At 37.2% G+C, this 23453-nt stretch overlaps 1 protein-coding gene across 1 annotated transcript in view; it reads left to right on the top strand.

Moving 5' to 3' along the window:
* Positions 1–23453, top strand: part of COL5A2 (collagen type V alpha 2 chain) — a gene marked incomplete at its 5' end in the record, with an annotated part of 151068 nt that overhangs the window by 111225 nt on the left and 16390 nt on the right. Inside the window, 21 exons of the mRNA XM_082261749.1 lie at positions 1773–1871; positions 4503–4556; positions 5147–5245; positions 5338–5391; positions 6501–6554; positions 6642–6695; positions 6851–6904; positions 9222–9266; positions 9362–9460; positions 9896–10003; positions 10093–10146; positions 11952–12005; positions 12088–12141; positions 13515–13568; positions 14582–14689; positions 15118–15171; positions 16556–16609; positions 17131–17292; positions 18503–18610; positions 21138–21245; positions 22726–22779. Of these exons, the coding sequence (XP_082117875.1) occupies positions 1773–1871; positions 4503–4556; positions 5147–5245; positions 5338–5391; positions 6501–6554; positions 6642–6695; positions 6851–6904; positions 9222–9266; positions 9362–9460; positions 9896–10003; positions 10093–10146; positions 11952–12005; positions 12088–12141; positions 13515–13568; positions 14582–14689; positions 15118–15171; positions 16556–16609; positions 17131–17292; positions 18503–18610; positions 21138–21245; positions 22726–22779 (1584 nt within the window). The remainder of the gene's footprint in view (positions 1–1772; positions 1872–4502; positions 4557–5146; positions 5246–5337; positions 5392–6500; positions 6555–6641; positions 6696–6850; positions 6905–9221; positions 9267–9361; positions 9461–9895; positions 10004–10092; positions 10147–11951; positions 12006–12087; positions 12142–13514; positions 13569–14581; positions 14690–15117; positions 15172–16555; positions 16610–17130; positions 17293–18502; positions 18611–21137; positions 21246–22725; positions 22780–23453) is intronic.

Here is a 23453-nt window from a genome sequence, read left to right on the forward strand (position 1 = left end):
TTTACCTGTCTTAGAAAAAATAACACAAACATTTGGCTTCCATGGGCCTTCCTTCTTATATTTTACCATTTGATAACAGTAATGTTACATTAACCACGTTAGGCCTTTTCTGGAACTTTTTTGTTTAAGTTAGCTGGAAAATTACTTAGAACCCCCAAACATTATATATATATAGATATATATCCATATATATATATATATATATATATTTTTTTTTTTTTTTTTTTTAGCAGAGATCCTAGAGAATAAAATGGTGATCATTGCAATATTTTACGTCACACTGTACTTGCAAAGCAGTCTTTAAAACGCAATTTATTTGGAAAAAATACACTTTTTTGAATAAAATAACGTAAAGTCAGCCCTTTTTTTTTGTATAATGTGAAAGATGACATTATGCCAAGTAAATAGATACCCTAACATGTCATGCTCTAAAATTGCGCATGCTCGAGGAATGGTGACAAACTACGGTACTTAAAAATCTCCATAGGCGATGATTTCAAATTCTTTACAGATTACCTGTTTAGAGTTACAGAGGAGGTCTAGTGCTAGAATTATTGCTCTTGCCGTCGAGGCGCGGCCCCCCACGCACCTGTTGGCGGCCATATGTTAGATGCCGGTGGTGACGGGGGATTGCCCCAACATGGTCATTAAGCTCCTTGGTATACACTTGGTACCATATATCTCTCTGTGCTATGTTCTCAGGAGTTGATGTAATTATACTAGGTTGTCGTGTTGTATCCATCTTCACGTTCCAATACGTTGTTATCCTGTTATTTCATGCTAGATAGGTGGACTTAGAGCTGTATACTGTTTTACCTCGATACTGCTCACTGTATTTTTCTTGTGACTTGTCATATGCCTTTTCTGTTTCAATAAACAAATTTACAAAAAAAGAATTATTGCTCTTGCTCTAATGATCGCTGCAATACCTCACATGTGTGGTGCAAACATATTTACATATGTGGGTGCGGCTTATGCATACGTTCGCTTCTGTGCGCGAGCATAGAGTGAAGGGTCGCTTTCATTTTTACATTTTTTTTCTTATTTATTTTACTTTTTGTATTTACACTGTCTCTTAATTCATTTATTTCTTTCTTTATTTTATTAACTTTTATTCCTATTACAAGGAATGTAAACATCCCTTGTAATAGAAATAGGCATGACAGGTCCTCTTTATTGAGAGATCTTTGGTCACAAAGACCCCAGATCTCTCACTTACCTTTAAAAACCTTTTATTTGACTTTATTACTTCAACAGCAATAAATAACCAAATTTGTTTCTGCCCACCTGGGAGTTATGAGTGCTTCTGTGCTCCCACTCATCTTTGCATGTACCTGCTTCTCCTATTGCCTTCTACATATACATTAGGTCCAACAGGGTTGATTGTTCTATTGCTGCTCATAACCAGCATTGTATTTTTTAATAATCAAATACATTTTAGTATATGAAAGATCCAAACATTTAAAGCATTAAGCGCTGCCACTATTGGACTTATGCAGCAAAGAGCTATTAATCTTATGACTCATAACTGCTGTAATCTGTGGCAGGCAATCAGAATACAATACAGGTACTGCACCTATGAATTAGAATATTTATGCTATTTATTTTAAAATATAATTTTAAAGCTAATTTGCATTAGCATAAATGCATTTTTAATATTGTTTTTAAAATAGGGAAAATAAATGATATTATGTGTACTATGTTTAATATTAAACTCTAGTTCAGTTGCAATTTGTTATGACGTTTTTAATTTTAATTGATTCCTTATTCAGGGAGCTCAAGGTGAACGCGGAGTTGCAGGAGTCTCAGGACCTAAAGGGGCTACTGGAGATCCTGGTCGTCTTGGAGAGCCAGGACTTCCTGGTGCCAGAGTAAGTTTCAAACAATAAAAGTCTTTCCACCTATACTCAGTGCCAGGACAATGTCACTAGTGCCCAGGGTGAAGATGATAACTTGTTCCCCTTCCCCCACAATATGTGAGAATCTTGTCTCAGCAAAAAATCCCTACCTTCCCCCCCCCAAAAAAAAAAGCACTAATCTGCACGTTCAACACTCTAGGCAAAAATTCCCTTTGCGAGCCAGAATTCTTCCTTAACAAAAATGCAAAACTTTTCCCTTATTCCAGTACACATCCCCCTTCTAAGCACCAATTCTTATCCCCCCCAATCCTCCTTTGCAGCTCAAATCTCCCTCTCGGAGCACAAATCCTTCCCACCCAAAAAAATCACTCCTCCTAGCACAAATCCCCCCCCCCCCTTATTTCCCCTTCCAGCACAAGTCATCCCTCCAAGCACAATTCCTCCCCAAATCCCCCCCTTGCACAAACCCCCCAAATGCCCCCCTCTTAGCATGCGTCTCCCCCAAATCCACCCTCCTAGCACAAATCCCACCCTCCAATTTACCCTTTATAGCACAAATCTTCCACCCATCCCATCTTCCTAGCACGAATCCCCCCACCCCCAAATTTCTTCTCCTATCATAAATGTCTTCTATCCCACCTCCTAGCACAAATGCTCACCCCCTAAAAAAAAAATATTTACTCTCCTAGCACAAATCTCCCAGGTAAAATCCCTCCAACCCTAAATCCCCCTCCTAGCATAAACTCTCTATTCCCATAGCAAACCCCCCCCCCCCCCCACAAATCCCCCATGCTGCTGGGAGAGGAGCAGTGTAGGGAGGAGATAGGGGACAATAATCAAACCATGCACAGTCCCAATCTGTCAGTGTTCCTGCATAACGTCCTGTATCAAGGAGCACTGCTGTGACAGGAGAGAGGAGCTGGGGGGGCAGAGAGCACAGTCCACTCCTCCTCACGGCTCTCTTCCTCTCTTCCAGTCACTACTCCTGTAGTGAGTCTCTGTCACTGTAGCAGCAGGACCTCACCATGCCGTGCCTCCCTTCCCCTCATGAGTTCACTGCACCAGGGGCAGCCACCTCTTCTGACACCCCCCTATCCCAGCCCTGCCTGTACTCAATATACACACTATAGAAGACATTCAGAAAAAACATAGCAATGTACTGCATTCCTTTCCTTAGGGTAACTATACATAGTGAGATTTTTGAAAGGGATGCACCTTATTCAATCATTATATCAGATGGCCATGTGAGGATTAGGCTCTGCAGGGCTGGCTGTGATGAGGAACATTTAATTGGTTGAAAACACTGTGAGTGTGGAATGCATTCATTCCCTTTTCTAAGGAGTAAAAAGAATAAGTATTTCACAGCATGTGAACCCCTAGCACCTGTCAGCTGAGCCTGAGAGAAGAGTGCATTACTGGGATGGTGATGCATTAAAGTATGGACAAATGTCACATCTATAGACAGCCTTACCGTTTACTTATACAAAATAAACATAGACAACATCCTAAGAACCCTAGAACTTGACAACTTAATAGTAAGGTCAATTGGTGTAGGATTTAAATTGTTCTAGTTTGATAGTTTTTATTGTTTGAGGGTATGCCCATTCACCATATTGTTCACTGTTTGAAGAAAAACTATAATGGTCTTTTGTTTTTTGAAGATTTAGGGCTCTTTCACACGGGCGGTCCGATCAGATCCGCCTGTCAGTTTTTTAGGCGGATCTGATCGGATGACCCATTCAGCCCTATGGAGCAGCGGATGTCAGCGGTGACATGTCCGCTGACACCCACTGCCATCCGCATCCGATCCTGTCCGTGAAATCCGGACGGATGGAAACCCTATCTTCCATCCGTCCTGGGGATCGGATCGGATGGGATCGGATGAGAGCGGACAGGCGGTCCACTCTCATCCGATTCCCCATAGAGAGCAACGGGGGCTGTGACACCTCCCTCTCCGCACTGCAAGCTGTCATCCGCCGGCTGTCATCCGCCGGCACAGCGGGGATCGCGGATCGATCCTCGCTGAGCAGCACGGATCCGCCTACGGAGGCGGACCGTGTGAAAGAGCCCTTAAAGATTTATAAAGTGATCTTTGATAATATTTTTAATTATTTGCATAAAATGTTTATTTAACAAATAAACATTTACTTCAGGGTGTACTCATGACAGTTTTCAAACCATTTTAGACTTTTCAATAAAACTAAAATGCTTGCTTGCTGGGTGGCAGCAGGGAAATATGAAGTACTGATTTGCAATATTTTAGATTTACCTGATTACATCTAAAATGGGATTATGAGAACATATATATGTTCCTGTACTGAGCACACCAATATATACCATCATTTATTTCTAAAGTTGACTATATCATTAAGAAATGGTTCTGAGAGTTACTTTTCAAATTGCATCTAGGTGATCTTTTTTTGTTACTCTGGTACTAGTTTAACCAAGTACATCTGACCAGATCATTACTTTTTTTTTTCAACCCTACCTTGCATAGTGAAGTGATTCGCAATATGTTTATAATGAAAAACTCTGTGTTCTGCTGTCCTTTTGTTCAGTATATTTCCAAATAGAGATGTGAAATTAAAGTATGGTTGTAAAACCACATTGCTAGTATATAACTATATCTTCCATAATTTCCAGGGTTTGACTGGAAATCCAGGAGTCCAAGGTCCAGAGGGAAAATCAGGTCCAGGGGTAAGTAAGTCTTCAATTGGTTATAAAATAAAGAAATCCTGCAAAAGAAAACAAACAATGTATTAACTATTGCAATTTATAAAACCAAATTTAGATAATGCACACTTTGCATGAATAATGATAGTAAGAACATTTGACATTTTGTAAAAATTCACTGTGTTGAGAATAGCTAGAATAATGAGGAACACTGATTAAGAGTGTTAAGTGTTTTTAAGAAATTTGATTAAGGAAGATCTGTAGTCTCAGCATACCCTTTCATTTTTTAACATTAGCATTGTAATAGCAATACAAATTATATTTATTTTTATAATCCAATATACTCAAAACTTAAAAAACGTAATTCATGCTGCCTCTCTGCTGGCTATCTCATTAGATTTCCTAAAAACATAGAGCCTCAAGTAATGGAATCGCTTAAAATAGTTACTACTCTTTCTAGTACAGGTTTCCAGGTTCATATTTACCTTTATTTCTTTTTAATTTTATCTTTGTTGAGTAGAAATGTGTATACAGTCCTACATATAAATATGTAAAGATTGGGATGGCAATTTTATTTTGTTGCTTAAATTTAGATATTTGTTGGCTTTTTGTAGGGAGCTCCTGGAGAAGATGGCCGTCCAGGTCCTCCTGGTCCAATTGGAATTCGTGGTGAAACTGGTACCATGGGGCCTGCGGGTCCAAAAGGCAACAGTGTATGAACTCAAAGCTATTTACTGAAATACACAAACAGTATTAAATTCGTTCTTTCGGTAAACTAATTAAAATCAAAATTGTTTTTTTAAAGGGAGATCCTGGAAAGCCCGGTGAACAAGGCAGTGCAGGAGTTTCTGGACAAAGGGTGTGGTTTACATTTTATTTGATTTATGATTGCTTGTTACTTAAAGCATTGATTTATTCATTTTTAAAGTCTTCTTAAAGACTAAGTTCACCTTTTAATAAATGCACATGTTTTCAGGAAAAATAAACATTTATTATTTTTTTGTAAATGAGCCTGCAAAGCACAGTAGTCATGATCAGCGGGTCACAGGTGCAATGCCAGGGTCCTGTAAACTCTTCCATCAGATATTTTATCCATTCACAGACCTCTGTGAATGAATGATGCAAATGTGCCTGTGGAGCCTGACACAGCCATGCCAGTTGTAAACTTGACCGCTGCTGCAGGGGATCAATTTGGGGATGGGGGTCTGCTTGGTACTATGTTACACGTCACACCCTAAATATGGATGTAGCATGTAACATAGTCTTAAAGGTGGGTTTTAGACCTGCATTACATTAGAGAGAGGCTTCTATTTTAGAAGCTCTCTATGACCAGTGGAAATTCCCATCACTTGCTGTTCTAAATGAAGACAAATCTTCCAATGTTAAGAACTAAGAATCACATCTTATATTGAATACAGGTAAAACAAGCCTTAAAGGGACTTTTAACAAAATCCCAAAAATCTAAACTAAAGCTTCCCTTGCAAAAAATATTTTTTTACACACATTTCTTATACAGCCACTTATCTATACTTGAGTGAAAGTCATCACTGGCTGAATAATCTTTGGAAATTCACTCCTCCAGACATTTCTGGTACTCCTGTGCTTTGTGGTTTGATCCACTGGCCACCATATCACTATTGTGTCCTGTAGTAATATAGGTGTGGAAAGAACAACAGCACCCATTAACACTCGAGGAAGTGCACAATTCAGAAAATGTTGTTAGTGCAAGCGGGGGGGCTGAGTATCTAAATTTTATTTTCTTGAGGGGGTGTCATAGTTTTGGTTCTGTTTTTTTTTTTTTTCTAAGTCACTTTAAATGCAGAGCTGCACCAGATTTTGCACGCTTCACTTTTAGTAAATCTCCCCCAGTAAGCTCATAGTAACAAAGTGGCATAAAAATACTGGTATAAAACAAAAATTATTTATAAGTTGAAGCTCCTATTTCCAGCATGCCTTTATTTTCCATAGGGAGCTCCTGGAAAAGATGGTGAAGTTGGCCCTTCTGGTCCTGCTGGTCCACCTGTAAGTAGTGAACCACATGAATACTGTTTTATTACTCAATGTATTCTGACTATATTTTTTAGACTAATTGTCCTTATTTATATTAAGGGACCTGCAGGAGAGAGAGGAGAACAAGGTCCACCAGGTCCTACAGGATTCCAGGTATTTTTGTTGTGTGCATTACTGTTATTAGTTGGTATTTGTATACAAATTAGAATTTTTGTAACCTTAAAAAATCTGAATGTATAAGTGTATATGTGTAAATAAATGAGCTTTAGCTACTTGTTTAAGCATTAAAATGTAATTTTTTTCTGTAGGGATTACCAGGTCCACCAGGTCCCCCTGGAGAGACTGGGAAGCCAGGTGATGAGGTAATACAGTTATTGTGTGCTTGTAGTTTATGTATGTGAAATAAAATGATTAGTAGAAAGCCTAAAATTGCATTGCATCTAACTGAGGGCCTTGCAAGGAAATCCAACCATGAGAACATTACACATCATAGATAAAAACTCCTTGTGACAGCCTATGGGTGTTCCTGCAGAAGTATGGTGAAAGTGCCTTTTGTTTCTAGCAGTGGCTTTCGGAGTATTTATTGTCAAGATGAGTTTATTACAAACCAGCTCAGGTACACAAGATACATATATAAAAACTCCAAAATGGAAGTATTTGAGACCAAATTACCAATTGTATCTTGTTGGCTTGGTATCAGTTTATATGATGAAAAGATATAAATCAGGTGCGCTAAACCAAAAAATTTAATTAAATACAACCAAACATATATGAAGTGATCCGTGAAATGACTCTGACAAAAAATTCTCAAAGTATGAATAACACAATAACAAGACAAATGCAAATCAATGCAATTGAACAGAGGAAACACCCATGTGTATCAAACAATAGTGTCCATCCAAGCAAGTGTTATCGAACAGTCCAATTAAAAGTGAACAAATGAAACAGACAAATCCAGAACTCTTCGGTGAAAAAACAATATATGGAAAAGGTGCAAGTCCCGTGATTGAAGGTTCAGCGTCCCACCACCGGCTTAACTCCATACCAAAGGGTTAAAGTGAAAGGGCATAAAACGATAACCCTGCTCCAGAGATCATGCAGCCCAGGAGAGTTCCAAGTGAATCAAGATGACACTACTCCCTAAATAGAGTGACTAGACTCTTACCAGAAGGGACATAGATTAAAGCCTGGAACAATCCTGTGATCCTGTCCTGCACGCAATCACTGTGAGGTAGATCGCTGTTAAGATCTCAGATGTCTTTTCCTCAGTAATATAAGAACAGAAAAGAGGGGACGGCCATGGTGCATTATCATTAAAACATTTATTCAAGGCAAGAGAAATGCACTTGCAATGAGGTAGATAATCCACGCTTATTTGTCTCCCTCGGAAGTGAAGCAGGTAACGGCGGCCGCCTGCAGTGCGGACCGTCGTATCGATGTGTTAGTGATGATGCGGCACCTCCTCTCTGACGCGTTTCCCCCGATTGGGCATCCACTGAGATAGGAGTCATTATTTATCACTCTAAGGTAGCAGCTCACCATACTTTTGATCAGCGCACTTTCCTTATATATTTCATTGGTATCAGTTTATAGTCTCTACTGCCTCTAAGTGTAGACAATAAAAAATAATGTAATAATAATTAAGAGACAAGGGGCAACTTACATTGAGTGAAATAAAAACAGGCTCGTCATGTGACCGAAACCCGGGATGTCAGTGCTTAATGTCCCTCAGGGGGATCAGCAGGGTCCGCTGCTGTGTGGAACAGGCCAGGCGGAAGTCTCCAGGGACAAGCAAACCTAAAGTGACCTATAGAAGGGCTCCAAATCGTAGATTTTAATGATGAAAACTGACTCCTGACTAGCTGACAACTCCGGGTCAGACTGCAATTGACAAGGGTGAAAGTGGTAATGAAGTCTGACAAGGAGCTGTCGCTGGCTAGTCATTTTCTTTTCTATTCTGCCTGTTTACATAGAACTTGCTTCTTCTCCCACGAGAAGCTTGCTCTGGTGATTGGATCCCTCCATGAGACCCTTCATAGAATTATGGAACATAGTGCCATTTTTTTTGGACTTATATGAATTCTTATAGACCTTCGGTTGAACCAGAGACTGCCTACATTAAGTAAGGTCTAAGTCACCCCATGGCACCTATTTTCTTTCTTTATTCATTAGTCTCTACTGGAGACTGTCAAATGTTTAAGGATTATGAGCCTTATTGGGAGCCATCTTGAGGATGGGCAGTCTACTGCAACGCAACTTTTATAATATCAGCTAAACATAAAAAAATGTCAGAAAGAAAACAAGAAAATTATGAGATAAGCGTTATACAAAATGCTCATGAGGGGCTTACATGGGTATTCTTGTAACATTTAACTAGATCTGTTTCACAAAAACGTTTTATGAAGTTAAAATGATTATGTAGGTTAAAAGGAACCGTAAATAGAAATTTGTGTAATAAAAGAATTAGTTAAGTAGCAGTACGCAGAACCCTAAAAACTTTATTTTTTATTTATAAACTTTATTAATTCGGAAACACGTAGGTTGATAAAATGTCTATATTACCACAGAGAAATTGAATAAAAAATAAAATGTCCATACGTTAGCTTAAGATTCAAAGTTAGATAGTAGAAAATGGAGATGCCATTGATATTTTAATTGTAAATTTTGTTCTTGATTTAGGGAGTTCCTGGAGATTCTGGAGCTGCAGGACCCCTTGGTCCAAGAGTAAGTGCTGCCTATAAATTGCTATTATACATATTATAACATTTGCATAATAGGTTTATTATTCAGTGACAAATGTATTAAATTATTTCATGTAGGGAGAGCGTGGTAATCCTGGTGAAAGAGGAGAACCAGGCGCTTCAGGACTTCCAGGTGAAAAGGGTATGGCTGGAGGTCATGGACCTGATGGACCAAAAGTAAGTTTTATTTTTTAGGGACATACTGTATTTGAGAACATGAAGGAAAGGATAAAACTGAATATATGAAACCTTGTACCTGTTCAAAATATTATTTAAATGACCACATTTTATATGTTTGTCCCTGTTGTTAAATATCTTGTGTATAAACCTTAATTGGGCTCATTTCAACAACAGTGTTAAACATTCATTTACTGGCAATATTGTGTTGTTTCAGAAACAGTCAATATAATTAAACATTTTTATGTATTCAAATTTAGATTTGTATGCACTATTTCATAGAACTATCACTACTTCCTAAATGCTCAACATATATTTTTTTTTACTAATGCTTTTTTACTTTACATTAATATTTATCAGATTTTGTTTGCTAATTTAAATGGTATTGTACTAAAGCATAATTACTATTAACAAATATTAAATGTGTGATTCTAGGGAAGTCCAGGTCCAACTGGAACACTCGGAGATGTTGGACCACCTGGTCTGCAAGGTATGCCTGGAGAAAGAGGGATAGCTGGAACACCAGGCCCAAAAGGTGACAGAGTAAGTATTCTTTTGTGTCATCATTTTCTATTTTTTTTCTTAGGATAGAGCCAATAATTATATTATATTTATATATATATTTCTTTCAGGGAGGTATTGGAGAAAAAGGTTCTGAAGGTACGGCTGGCAATGATGGAGCAAGAGTAAGTATACTTTCTTGGGCATCTCACTGGACAAATCTTGATCATTAAAACTATTTGTACTAGGAGATGTAACCTTATAAATCAGACTATGGGATTATAATAATCATGTGAATAGTACCTGCAAAGTGAAGACATTTGAAATAATATCTGTCTATATTGTCCCTGGAAACCATTCAGATTAAAACATTTATTTTGAGGAACTTTCTTCAGTGGTTGTGAGGTAACATAGATAGTTGTATCCCACTGTGACAAATGAGCCAATATTAATATATTAATATTTTAAAATTCTAAATACATGGTTTCCATATCATTGATCAAGCTATACACTGTATTAGCATATGACCCACTAAAAATAAATGCAATAGACCCAAAAGTTAGGATTTACAACTTCCAATGGCTACATACTTGTTACAGGTGAGTGACTTGTGAAGTGAAGCATAGATTAGATTGAGAGCCCCAGAGCTTGCACATTTATTAATACATGAGAACTGTCAGCTCCTTTATTTCCACACTCCCCTGAAACCATGGTTGGGAAGCATGATAGATGATACAGTAAACCCCCCTCCATTGCGGGGGTTACGTTCCGGACCCAGCCGCGAAAAGTGAAATTCCGCGAAATAGAGAAACCCTATTAAAATGCATTGTAGGCATGTTTATTTTACTGTCACTGTACGTGTAGAAGCATTTTAAGGTCTTTAAACACACTTTTAAAACAATAGAAACTCATTTAAACACATAAAAGATACTAAGAGACATAGCAAGAGCTATGGAAAACACAAAAATATTTAATTTTTAATGATTTATATAGTAAAATAACATTACAAAAAAAAAACGCGAATTACCGGGACCGCAAAAACTGAACCGCGATGGAGCGGGGGATTACTGTATACTTAAAACTGGTTCATAGTTTTCCTGCGTATTATCTGTTAAAAGAAAATAACTTTAAAGGCCCTATAACGTGTTACGGGGTAAATGATTCACCAGTCTGCCAGATATAAGTTAACTGGTAGAGTCCTTCTATTCCTTACTAAATAACTACATATTTTTGTTTTAAATCTTGGAGCAAGGCCCCCCTTTGTCCCTGACTAAATTTTGGTAAGAGAACAAGAATGTTGTGTATACAGTATATGTGACTGACATGGCACATGCCATTAGGACATCATTATTACATAATTGCCCTTATTTGAAGTTATCATAAGTTCTTTTAGGAAATTAACAGAAGTCCATATAAAAGCAAACATGCAAAAATAATATGATACACCCATGATGTCATGGCCTATGTCAGACATAATAAAAAAACATTGCGATTGGTTCCCAAATGAAAAAAGTGGGCTGGTTCCCTTGCAAAATGAGCTCTCTCAAAGTGGAAATCTGCTGGTGTAAAGCACTTGTTCACAAGTTCACGTTTTGAGCAGATTGATTCATCCAGAAGTGCAGAGTTTTGAGATAACACCAGGAAGCATGGTAATTTGGGTAGGGTATATCATAGCTCAGGGAGTCAGAGACATCCATTTAAATGCAACTTCTGTTATTTAAAAATTGAAGGCATATAAAAATATAATTATTCTTCATATTGTTCATACTTTATTTTTTATTTTTTTGCAATACAATTGATAATCTAGGCATAATTCAATTTAAATACTGCTGACCTTTCAGCTAAAATATATCTGGCTGCTCTTTCGTTTTAAGAGGTAGTATCAAAAACATTTTTAGCAAATATTCATTATCAGCTTTTTATGCATAGGAGGGTATCTCTCTATTTAAAATATGTAAAAAATTTAATTTATTTTTTCTTTTTCTCTTAGGGTCTTCCTGGTCCACTTGGACCATCTGGTTCTGCAGGCCCATCAGGTGAAAAGGTAACTTAATAGTATGTAATGGGGTAACTTAAGGAAACTCTAATGTATAAAACACTATGACTAAAAGGAATTTTTTTCCTAGGGTGAGCCTGGTCCAAGAGGTGTGATGGGTCCAGTTGGGTCACGCGGAACTCCTGTGAGTACATTTTTTATAAATGCAGCTCAACCTAGTTTTTGTAGTTATAAGAATATTCTAGGTCTAGAGGCTAGAAAATGGATCCACAAGTTTGGACTATTTACCTAAATAAAGTTAACTTATATGAAATAGAGAGTCATATCTCTTGCTTGATCTGTGGGTATTTAATGACAGTGTTTTTTTTTTTTTTATCACTTCATTTTATTTATGTTATTGTAGCAGAATTTAGTTCTCTCCAAAGTTTGCAGTTTTGTTATACCAGAACTATTATGTTAGCCCATCTGCCAGTACTAGATAAGTGTTTCAAAAAATGGGGCTCCCATCTTAAAACACCAGGCTGGTGCTGACTTGCACAGGGTTTTTCTACATGCACAAGGAAGTGGTGTAGGAAAGAATGTAAATATGTAAAAGTAAAAATCAAAGTAAACACTGAGTTTAAAATGCATAAATTAGAGATACATCAACAAACTTCCCAAATCAAAAATGTATTTTTAAAAAGTTTGAAGGCAATCTTCAGGGACCTTTGATCTTTAGCTATTCTTCAATGTTTTTTTTCTGTCATGGGGTCAAAGGTTAATGAATAAAAGCTCTTAGTCTGACTGAATATGCTTGCAATGCTAATTTTAAGTAGTGGTTACTGTGTTTTTTAATTCAGAAACATTATTATTGGCTGGTTCCTATACCGCTATTGTTTATTGCAACACTTTTTTCAGGTTCTCATTCTTTAGGAATCTCCTTATTGTAGAGTGGCATTACGGCTTTGTCTACATGCCCATAGTGCAGTTGGGTGTCAGTGGAAAGACCAGAGGTCAGATCACTGGAGAGCATAAGACAAACAGTAAACAGAGCAGATTTTTTATTTTTTAATTTATCATAGTTACATAGTAGGTAAGGTTGAAAAAAGACAATAGTCCCTCCAGTTCAACCTGTGTAGGTGTACGTGTGTCAGTGTCGATAATCATTTCCTATATTCCTGTATGTTGTGTTCATTAAGATGCATGTCCAAAAGTCTTTTATAAAATAAAATATATATAATAAAATAAATATATATAAATAAAATATCAATGCTCCCCTCTGACACCACCAATTGTGGAAGAGAGTTCCACATCCGTATTGCCCTGACAGTGAAAAACCCCATTCTAAGTGGGTAGTTGGTTTTATAAGATATTGATTGTATCTTATAAAAGTATTGCTTGGACACTGGAAGAAGGAGCTAGATCCTGAAAGCTTGTCCTTAATATTTAGATGTTAGCGCAAATAAAGAAAGTAAAACAGAAAGTGCAATAACACAGCTGCAAACACCTCAAGATAAAAAAAAATTATCCTTTTTTCTTGTGCTTTTATTTACGTGTTTTTGTTTTTCTATGTGTCAGGGCTCTCGAGGAGAAAATGGTCCCACTGGTCCTGTTGGTTTTGCTGGCCCACCGGTATGTGTCATAGAACTGAAGTGCATCATATAATTGTTCTCACGTTCAGTACAAAAAAGCATTACCTCGACACCATTGTATAATAAAAAAGTGAAGACTGCAACCTAAAGTTATGTATATTCTTTGTAATAATAGGTAACAAGCATTTGCTTGTAAAGCCTAATATACTTATGAGATTATAAAATGCTTAATGAGCAAGAGAGATTTGTTTTTCAATACACATCATAAATGTTGACATTTCACACCTTTTACATTTTTCATTTAACTGAATAACAACAACCACTCACAGTATACTTTCAAACAGTAGGAACATGTGTATACTTTGATGAAAGACAATTATAGAACAATTTCTCTCCTTGTTGTTTAGTCAGAAAGAATGTAAGCTAAAGCTCTGAAAACACCCTCTTAATGCAGTTGTATACTCAAAAAAAAAAAAAAACCCTGCAAGACAAAGGCATAATGAGCTAGTATGCATCGCATACTAGCTCCTTATGAAATACTTACCTTAAAACGAAGCCCCGACACGGACCCCCGGACACTGCTGTGGGAGCGGACATGATCCCCTCGGCGTCTCTTCTGGGTTCGGCGGCTCCGGCAATGTGAGTGGCCGGAGCCGCGATGACGTCACTCCCTCGCATGCGCGCGGGGGATTAACTTTCCGGCAACTTCCCGGCAAGGAACTCTGAAGATCCACCGGACCTTCAGAGCGCATGCGCCGCTAGCGTCAGTGGCTGCATGCAGTGCAAATATCTCATAAACTGTGGAGGTTTGGGAGATAATAATTGTACCTACAGGTAAGCCTTATTATAGGCTTACCTGTAGGTAAAAGTCACAAAAATCGGTATACTACCGCTTTAATGGGATAAGTTTAGTTTACCATATGCACTGGTATTCTTTATGCTGTTATATTTTGAGAATACTCATTAGATATTTATAGAGTAAGTTCTTTATATTTTTGTGCTACTGCCAATTAACCAATATTGTGATACACAATCTGCGCATCTTTGTCTTAGGGACCTGATGGACAACCTGGAGTGAAAGGAGAACCTGGAGAGTCTGGTCAAAAAGGGGATGCTGGATCTCCTGGTCCTCAAGGTCTTTCTGGATCTCCTGGTCCACCTGTAAGTAACAAGAATGTCAAGAAGTGCAATAAAAGAGCAACCTAATAGCCACCATGTTTTTTTAATTTTCCAACCTGACCTGTAATGTATTTTTTTAGAGAAGAGCAGTTAAAAGCATATTGTATCTGCATAAATCGAAGTTTGAATATAGGTGATAAAACAGTGATAAAGTATTTAATGTATGAGGATTGTATACATCATGTTGGAATGCAATAGGGTTTTCTGACAGGCTCAAGATTAAACTTTATAAAAAAAAAAAATACAATCCTGAATATGAAATAAATATCTTTCATAATACATTATATTATTATTGATTTTTTTTTTTAACTTACAGATCAGGCATAAAACAGAATCGCCTATATTATTGTTTCAGCTTTAAAGCTATAATTTAAAATAAACAGTATTATAATGCAGCATCTTTTCTTCAGGGACCTCATGGTGTGCCTGGACTTAAGGGTGGTAGAGGAACCCAAGGACCCCCGGTACGTAGAGTTTATTTTTAAGCTTGAAACAGCCTTATTTACTTCTTTAGATGATAAGAGTGCACACGATACATGATTTATGATTTGTGGATAGCAAAACAAAGAGGTTAAATTAAAATTGTAATAACTTTATGTTGCCAGTATTATTACCATTTAAAAGTAAATTACCAAGAAAACTAAAAGCTGAAAAGGTTTTTTTTTTTTTTCTTTTTTAATGAAAGAAATCAATAATTGGGGTTGACTTACTAAAAGAGAAGAATATGTTGCTTTGCAAAGGGAATTTTCACTTTGCCAGGAAGTTTTCTCTTATGCCCAATCAATAAGGTGAAGCTTTGCTGACCTCACTAATCCAATAACACGCAAGCAGCAATCTGTTTTTTTTTTTTTTTTTATATTATCCCTGAACATTTGTATCTTTTCAAAAGTGAATATTTACCACATTCACTAAGCTCAATGATGATTCCTTTCAAAGTGAAAATTCCCTTGCAAAGTGAGCATGTTCTATACTTTTAAGAAACCATCTCCATTGTCTCATGTTATACTACAACAGCTGTGGTATTGGTTAAACAATTTAAAAGACTAGATACACTAAAAGAAGTATGGGAAAGACAGAGGCCATTCATATACCTTTTATTTTATGAAACATTTAGGCTCCATGTACTATACTCGGATAAGGGTCTGGTATGGATTTTGGGGGGGACCCCACGCCGTTTTTTCGGCATGGGGCTACCCTCAAATTCCATGCCGGACCCGAAGTGCCTGGTTTGGAAACTTAGGGGGACCCCCACGCCGTTTTTTTCCATTTTTGGCATGGAGTTCCCCCTTAAGATTCTCACAGCGCAAGTCGCGCCGCAAGTCGGATCATCCTGATCCGACTTGCGGTGCGACTTCCATTCAAATCAATAGGCTCCCATAGGGAACCATTGATTTTGAATGGAGGCAGAAAAAACGTATAATGTGGCTGAACGTATGTTCATCACGTTCGGTCACGTTTGGTTATGTTCAGCCGCGTTTCAAACGCTGGGAAACACACGTTCGAACGCAAATAATTGCGTTCCAAAAAACGTCCCTGAACTCAACTGCCCTCAAATGACTGTAAACGACCCTGTGTACATGGACAGATAAGATAAAATGTAGATGGGTTCAGGGGCTTCTAAAAAACTGCTCCTAAACGGCCATTTACAACGTCCCGTGTACATGGAGCCTTATGCAACAGAATATGATGCCTTAATTGGGAAAGCCTCAAGTATTGGATTTTACTGTCTTTTTTTAAAAATAATTTGCGGTTTCTTTTTTTCCATGCTTTTTTTACAAAATAATATTCATAACTTGTGTTCTTCAAACTCAACTGCATATTTACTGAGTATTTCCTTTTTGTTTTAAGGGAGCAACAGGATTTCCTGGTTCAGCTGGCAGAGTTGGACCTCCTGGGTCTGCTGTAAGTAAATCAAGAACATATACTGCACTTCTCAGCTGTAATGAGACATAATGTTCTTAAATAGTTTTGGTTTGTTTTTAACTCAGTGGCACCCAAGCATATGTTTATATATATATATATAATTTTTTTTTTAATTGATATAAGCATTTTTTATGACAACCAGTAGGATGTCTGCTTTCAAGAATAGTTTTGTGCAAGGAAGGTATAGTAAAGCAGAGAGGAGACAAAATAGTTAAGAGGATGCCATATGTACATGCCCTCCACATATGGTACGCCACTAATGTTGCCATAAATACAACACACAATGTGGGCTTAAACAAACCCATGGCATCCCTGCTTATATAGAACAAGACTTAGTGACCAAAAGATAATGTGATATCATGTGTCCTAGCATAGTGTAGACAACCATATTTCTAAGATAGTGTAAATAAAATCTAGGAAATTTTAGCTCCATAGAGGTATACATTTTTAATTTATTTCTGTTTATATTAGTCAAACGGGCTTTTGTTTTTTCTTAACAGGGAGCTGTGGGACCTCCTGGTCCTATTGGTGATTCAGGCAAAGAAGGTCCACCAGGTATTCGTGGTGAGCCTGGCTCACATGGTAGAATTGGAGACAGAGGAGCTGCTGGCCCCTCTGGAAGCCCCGGTGATAAAGGAGACCCTGGAGATGATGGACAGCCAGTAAGATTTGTTATAGTTTTTCAAGAATGATTTGAACTATTTTTTATGCCATGTTGATGTGCCAAATGATTTGAATGAGAACCATTAGCTACATTGTACTGAAGTTATGTATATGTTAAAAATGTAAATTATTTATCAAGAGAATGAAAAAAGGTGCATCAGTTCATGATTATTCCTAATCGTGTAAAATTGTGTATGTGATGTCATATTACCCGTCTTGTTCACTGGTCTAGGTATGTTTCATGTGATGCTAACAAGACACACATCAATCTTAAACTAGCTATTTTCTAATTAATTTGGGAAGCACTACTCTCACTAATTTGTTCTCACTTAAAAGTGTTTTTATTTGTTCCCTTTTTTTTGTATTCGGATTCCAGCCGAGAACAGAAATTAATTTAGTTTTTTTTTGTTTTTTTAATGCTTTATTCAGTCATTTAAATGTAACTGTGCTTGCCTTGTCCAATGTTTTTTTTTTTCTCTATTTCCTTTTGGCCTACAAATATATTAGTTACATAGAATCAGAAATGGCCATATATGGTAGGCTTGATTTTCCTAAAATTTTATTAAAATAGCAACAATCAACAAATATATTTCACAGAATAAAACAGCTATAGTTATAATTATGGAACAGTTAGGGTCGCTGGTTCGAATCCCAACCACGACACTACCTGCCTGGAGTTTGCATGTTCTCCCTGTGCCTGCGTGGGTTTCCTCCGGTTACTCCCACGGTTTCCGCCCACATTCCAAAGACATGCTGGTAGGTTAATTGGATCCTGTATAAAAAAAATTGGCCCTACTGTGTATGTATGTGAGTTAGGGACCTTAGATTGTAAGCTCCTCGAGGGCAGGGACTGATGTGAATGTACAATGTATATGTAAAGCGCTGCGTAAATTGACAACGCTATATAAGTACCTGAAATAAATAAAAATAAAATAAATAACAGTTGGACCATTACAGCTTTAGACTACTTGGCAAAAAATGATAAATCATGATCTTTTTTTAGACCTTTGAACAACTCTACAGGGGCTATTAAAAAAGCTATTAAAAAAAAAAGTTTAACTTTTTTACAATTGTTTAAAAGATAAAAGCACCTATTGTACATGTTTGTATATTATCAATATTCTTGCCAAGACTATATTTTCAGTGTTTGCACTATACATAGAACAAAGTATACAAATTTTACCTTTTCATTTTTTTCTTAAAATTTAGGGTCCTGATGGTCCACCAGGTCCAGCTGGAACAACAGGTCAAAGGGGTATAGTTGGCATGCCTGGGCAAAGAGGAGAAAGAGGAATGCCAGGACTTCCAGGTCCAGCTGTAAGTATTTTAGTAGTAGTTGTTACTGCCCTTTAAAGTAGATATGCAATGTATATGAGGGCATAACTAATTCCACTATAGGAGATGGTGTGTGATTTTTCTGAAAACACCATATATTAACTGATCAGAATAAGCAAATGAGTTTATTATATTAAACACAATATTAAACACAACTGACCTCAAATAAATGAAGGTCTACAATACAGTTCTTCAGAATTCTAAACCTTATCAGTTGAAAACGTGTATGTTCATTAACTATTGTACTAAAAAAAGAGCAATTATTAAAAGATATCTAAATATCTTGGATATCTAAATCCAAGAAAAAAATGTTATACATTGCAGCTTACCAGTTTTTAAATGTGGTGGCTGTATTCATTTTCATTTTTAAGAATAAATACAGTACATTCTCTGCCCTTGTCACTTGTTCTTGTCACTTCCTGTGAGCACAATTGAAGGTACAATGTTATCTTTCTTCTGTAAACTACTAATCGCCCATGTAATAGAGATGAAGAGAGGAAGACATGTTTGAAGTCCAACATGGGTGACAAACATGGCTTCTCCCATAGACACAGTACAGTGAATGAGTGCTGTTAGGATAGGAAGTGTGCTATTCACAGGGTTGTCAGATAAAAATAAGGGACAAAAACTTGAAAGAAAGAAAACTAATATGACCTTCTCATCTAATGCTTGGTAAGCAGTAATTTATTTTATTTATTTATTTATTTATTTATTTATTTATTCGGGAGGGGGGGGTTAATGCTTTATATTATATATTTTTAAACATTCTTGAATTTAACTTTATCAAATATTAAAGTGGTATTTTACCTTTTAGTAAGGAAAATTAAATGTAATCACTTTCTATCTAATAGGACACTAATATCTGCACTCGAGTTCTGCCCACTTGCTTGTGTGGTTATTCATGTATGCTGGTATTGTGCAGATTGTTGTTAGTAGAATGAGACTTTTTCTGAACAAGGAGCTCTATTGTCTTGAGAAACAATTGGGCATTGTTTTTCAGTGTCTTTGAAATTTGTACCCATTCTAAATTATTTAAGGTACCCACCAAACTCTAACACTCTATAACTATTACCAATACCTAATAAATGTACACTATGTTACCAAAAGTATTGAGACGCCTGCCTTTACACGAACACAAAATTTATTGTCATTCCAGTCTTAGTACTTAGGGTTCAAAATTGAGTTGGCCCACCCTTTGCAGCTAGAACAGCTTCAACTCTTCTGAGAAGGCTGTCCACAAGGTTTGGGAGTGTGTCAATTGGAATGTTTGACCATTCTTCCAGAAGTATCTTTGTGAGCTCTGGCACTGATATTGGAGAAAAGGCCTGGCTTGCAGTCTTTGCTCTAATTTTTCCCAACGGTATTCTATCGTGTTGAGGTCAGGACTCTGTGCAGGCCAGTCAAGTTCCACCACCCCAAACTCGCTTATCCATGTCTTTCTGGACCCTGCTATGTGCACTGGTGCGCAGTCATGTTGGAACAGAAAGGGACCATCCCCAAACTTCCCACAAGTTTGGGAGCATGAAATTGTTCAAAATGTCTTGGTAGGTTGAAGCCTAAGAGTTCTCTTCACTGGAACTAAGGGGCCAAGGCCAACCCATGAAAAACAACCCCACACCATAATCCTCCCTCCACCAAATTATTTTGACCAGTGCACAAAACAAGGTCCATAAATACATGGATGAGCGAGTTTAGGGTGGAGGAACTTAACTGGCCTGCACAGAGTCCTGACCTTAACTTGATAGAACACCTTAGGTATGAATTAGAGTGCAGACTGCAAGCCAGGCCTTCTCTCCAACACCAGTGCCTGACCTCACAAATGTGCTTCAATGGTCAAACATTCCCATAGACACACTCCTAAACCTTGTGGACAGCTTTCCCAGAAGAGTTGAAGATGTTATAGCTGCAAAGGGTGGGCCAACTCAATATTGAACCCTACGGACTAAGACTGGGATGCCATTAAAGTTCATGTGCGTGTAAAGGCAGGCATTCCAATACTTTTGTTAATATAGTGTATATGCATATTTAAAGGAGTCCTTCTGTGTTTTGTGTTGACAGGTATGTACTTAATAAAACATGCTTTTTGTATGACATAAACTGACATGGACCATTATTCTAAGGTCATGTAGTCAGAAGCACCCTTAAACCCATCTTAAAGTTATTGTAAAATCTCATTTTATGGTTACACAGCCTATCACATTGCTATAATCTTTTTATATGGACTATAAACGGAAGGACTTATGAAAAAATGGTTGCAGAGCGTATCATCTCAGTTTCCATTATTTGTTATGGTGAAATTAGCTTTGATATAAGAGTGCTTTGGATTACAAGCATGTTTCCGGAACGAATTATGCTTGCAATCAAAGGTTTTACTGTATTCAGAATAACTTTGTGAAAGAACTTTAGGCTAGAATTCTAAAACTGTAAGATAAAATTAGATGTTCATGTTTCTATATCCAGATTCATGTTTAATACATAATAGTACTATTTTTAATGTTTGCCTTTATAGGGATCCCCTGGAAAACTTGGTCCCACTGGTTCTTCTGGAGAGAAAGGCCCATCTGGTCCCATTGGTCTTCCAGGTGCTAATGGTCCCGTTGGAGAGCCAGGTGCAGAGGTATTGTATTGTGTTTATTTATTTTTTTTGTATTAGAAGCGTTTATTTTTAAAAATGTTATCTCAGAGCCCCTATTACTATGCATCCATTTACCATATATATTAACCACTTCCCGACCACCCGCCGCCTTTTTACTTTCAGGGTGGCTCTCCTGCGCAAACTGACGTAGACCTATGTCGGTCATGCACAGGAAGCTAGGTGCGAGCACGCACCACCGGCGGCGCGCTCCTGCCCCCACTCGGCAGCGGAGAAGCCGATTCATGTGTCAGGTGGCTCCGATTGCCACCTGACACCCGCGATCGCTCCCTGAGAGAGAAGGTCGGCTGTTGTAAACACAGCTGATCGTTCTTCTTCTTGAAATGATCATAGAGCCCATGTGATCATTCTATATAGGATCACATGTCTCTATGGTCAGTTCAGAAACCACGCCCCCCCACAGTTGGAATCACTCCCCTAGGCTCACATTTAACCCCTTGATCACCCACAGGGTTAACCCCTTCCCTGCCAATGGCATTATTACAGTAACAGTGCATATGTTTAGCACTGATTACTGTAGTAATGTCACTGGTACCCCCCAAAAGTGTAAAAAATGTCAGTTAGAGGTCCGATCTGTCCACCGCAATGTCATTGTCCCGCAAAAAAATCGCAGATAGCTGCCATTACAATTAAAAAAAACCAAAACAATAAAAATTACATACATATTTCCAGTAATTAGTAGACACAATAACTTTTGCGCAAACCAAACAAAATATGCTTATTGCGATTTTGTTTACCAAAAATATGTAGCAGAAAACAAATTGGCCAAAAATGTTAAAAAAAAACATTTTTTTGAGTATGTCATATAGCAGAATGTGAAAAATATAGTTTTTTTCAGAATTGTCGCTATTTTTTTGTTTATAGCGCAAAAAATAAAAATCGCACAGGTGATCAAATACCACCAAAAGAAAGCTCTATTTGTGGGAAAAAAAGAGCATCAATTTTATTTGGGTACAGCGTCGTACGACCGCGCAATTGTCCGTTAAAATAAATAAGACAGTGCTGAATCGCAAAATATGGCCTGGTCATTAAGGGGGAAAATCCTTCCGGTCTTAAAGTGGTTAAATGTCATTTTAATAAATTAAAGACTTATATTATTGAAATAACTACTAAAACACTCAGATTTTATCAATGTCTAATACTTTTTTGTTAGTCTAAATGTTTATCTGTCCTGAATTAAAAATGTTCCTTTTAAATGTGAGTAGCTGAGAAAAACAACATTTTACTTTACATGCAATCCCCTCTCATTATCATCAGTGTGTTATTAATACCTTTAAAAGACTTACCCTATCAAGCCTCTTCCCTCTTGAGTTTTATAGGCATCTATTTCTGAACGCATATACTAAATAGAAATGATTATGTTTTACAAACCTATATTACTAAAGGTAATTTAGTAAACACGGCAGCTTGTTGTCAGTATGCTAAAAACATATGTATTTTTCAGGGTCCTCCTGGTAACGATGGTGCCCCTGGACGTGATGGAGCTCTTGGAAAACGTGTATGTAGGAATTATATCTGTTTTCATGTGAAAATTGTTGCAAATGGAAATTATATTTTACCAAATGTCATCTGTCACATAAACACAAGTCCAAAATTACATTTTTAATGCATATAGTTTCAGGGCTTTATGAACAGAAATAGATAGAAGATTAGAATATATTTTGTAGTTTGTATGAACAAACAGCTAAACATGTTTATTACCCCAGAAGACGATGTCCCTAGAAGTTTTGTCTGCTCTATGGACAGAAAAGAACACTATTTGACTTGATGGAATGAATGTCCAGCAGATGTGTGTAATCTTCGGCATGTTCGGTGTCAACATTTTTGTAAGATTTGCTAACAATCCATGTATAATATTGATTGTATTAAAGCCCAACTTCAGTACCAACGTTCTATTTTATTTTGGATGAAGCAGGTTAGGGACTTGAAAATAAATGATGGGAAATCTCCCCAATGGGGACATAAACAAAAACAACAACTCATTATTAGTAGAATGAAGAAGGATTAGAACTTCTGACAATGAGAACTAAAAGAATAAGAGCTGTTGTTCACTTTTAAAAACATATCTTTACTTAGCTAAGTGTATATGGGGATAATAAAAACAGGATTTTTGCATGATTGGATGATTACAGCGAATACAGCTTTGTTCTATTTAATAAGCTACATTAACAT

This window comes from Pelophylax lessonae (genome assembly GCF_965119305.1).
Source record: "Pelophylax lessonae genome assembly, chromosome: 6".
In the NCBI taxonomy this organism is placed as follows: Eukaryota; Metazoa; Chordata; class Amphibia; order Anura; family Ranidae; genus Pelophylax; species Pelophylax lessonae.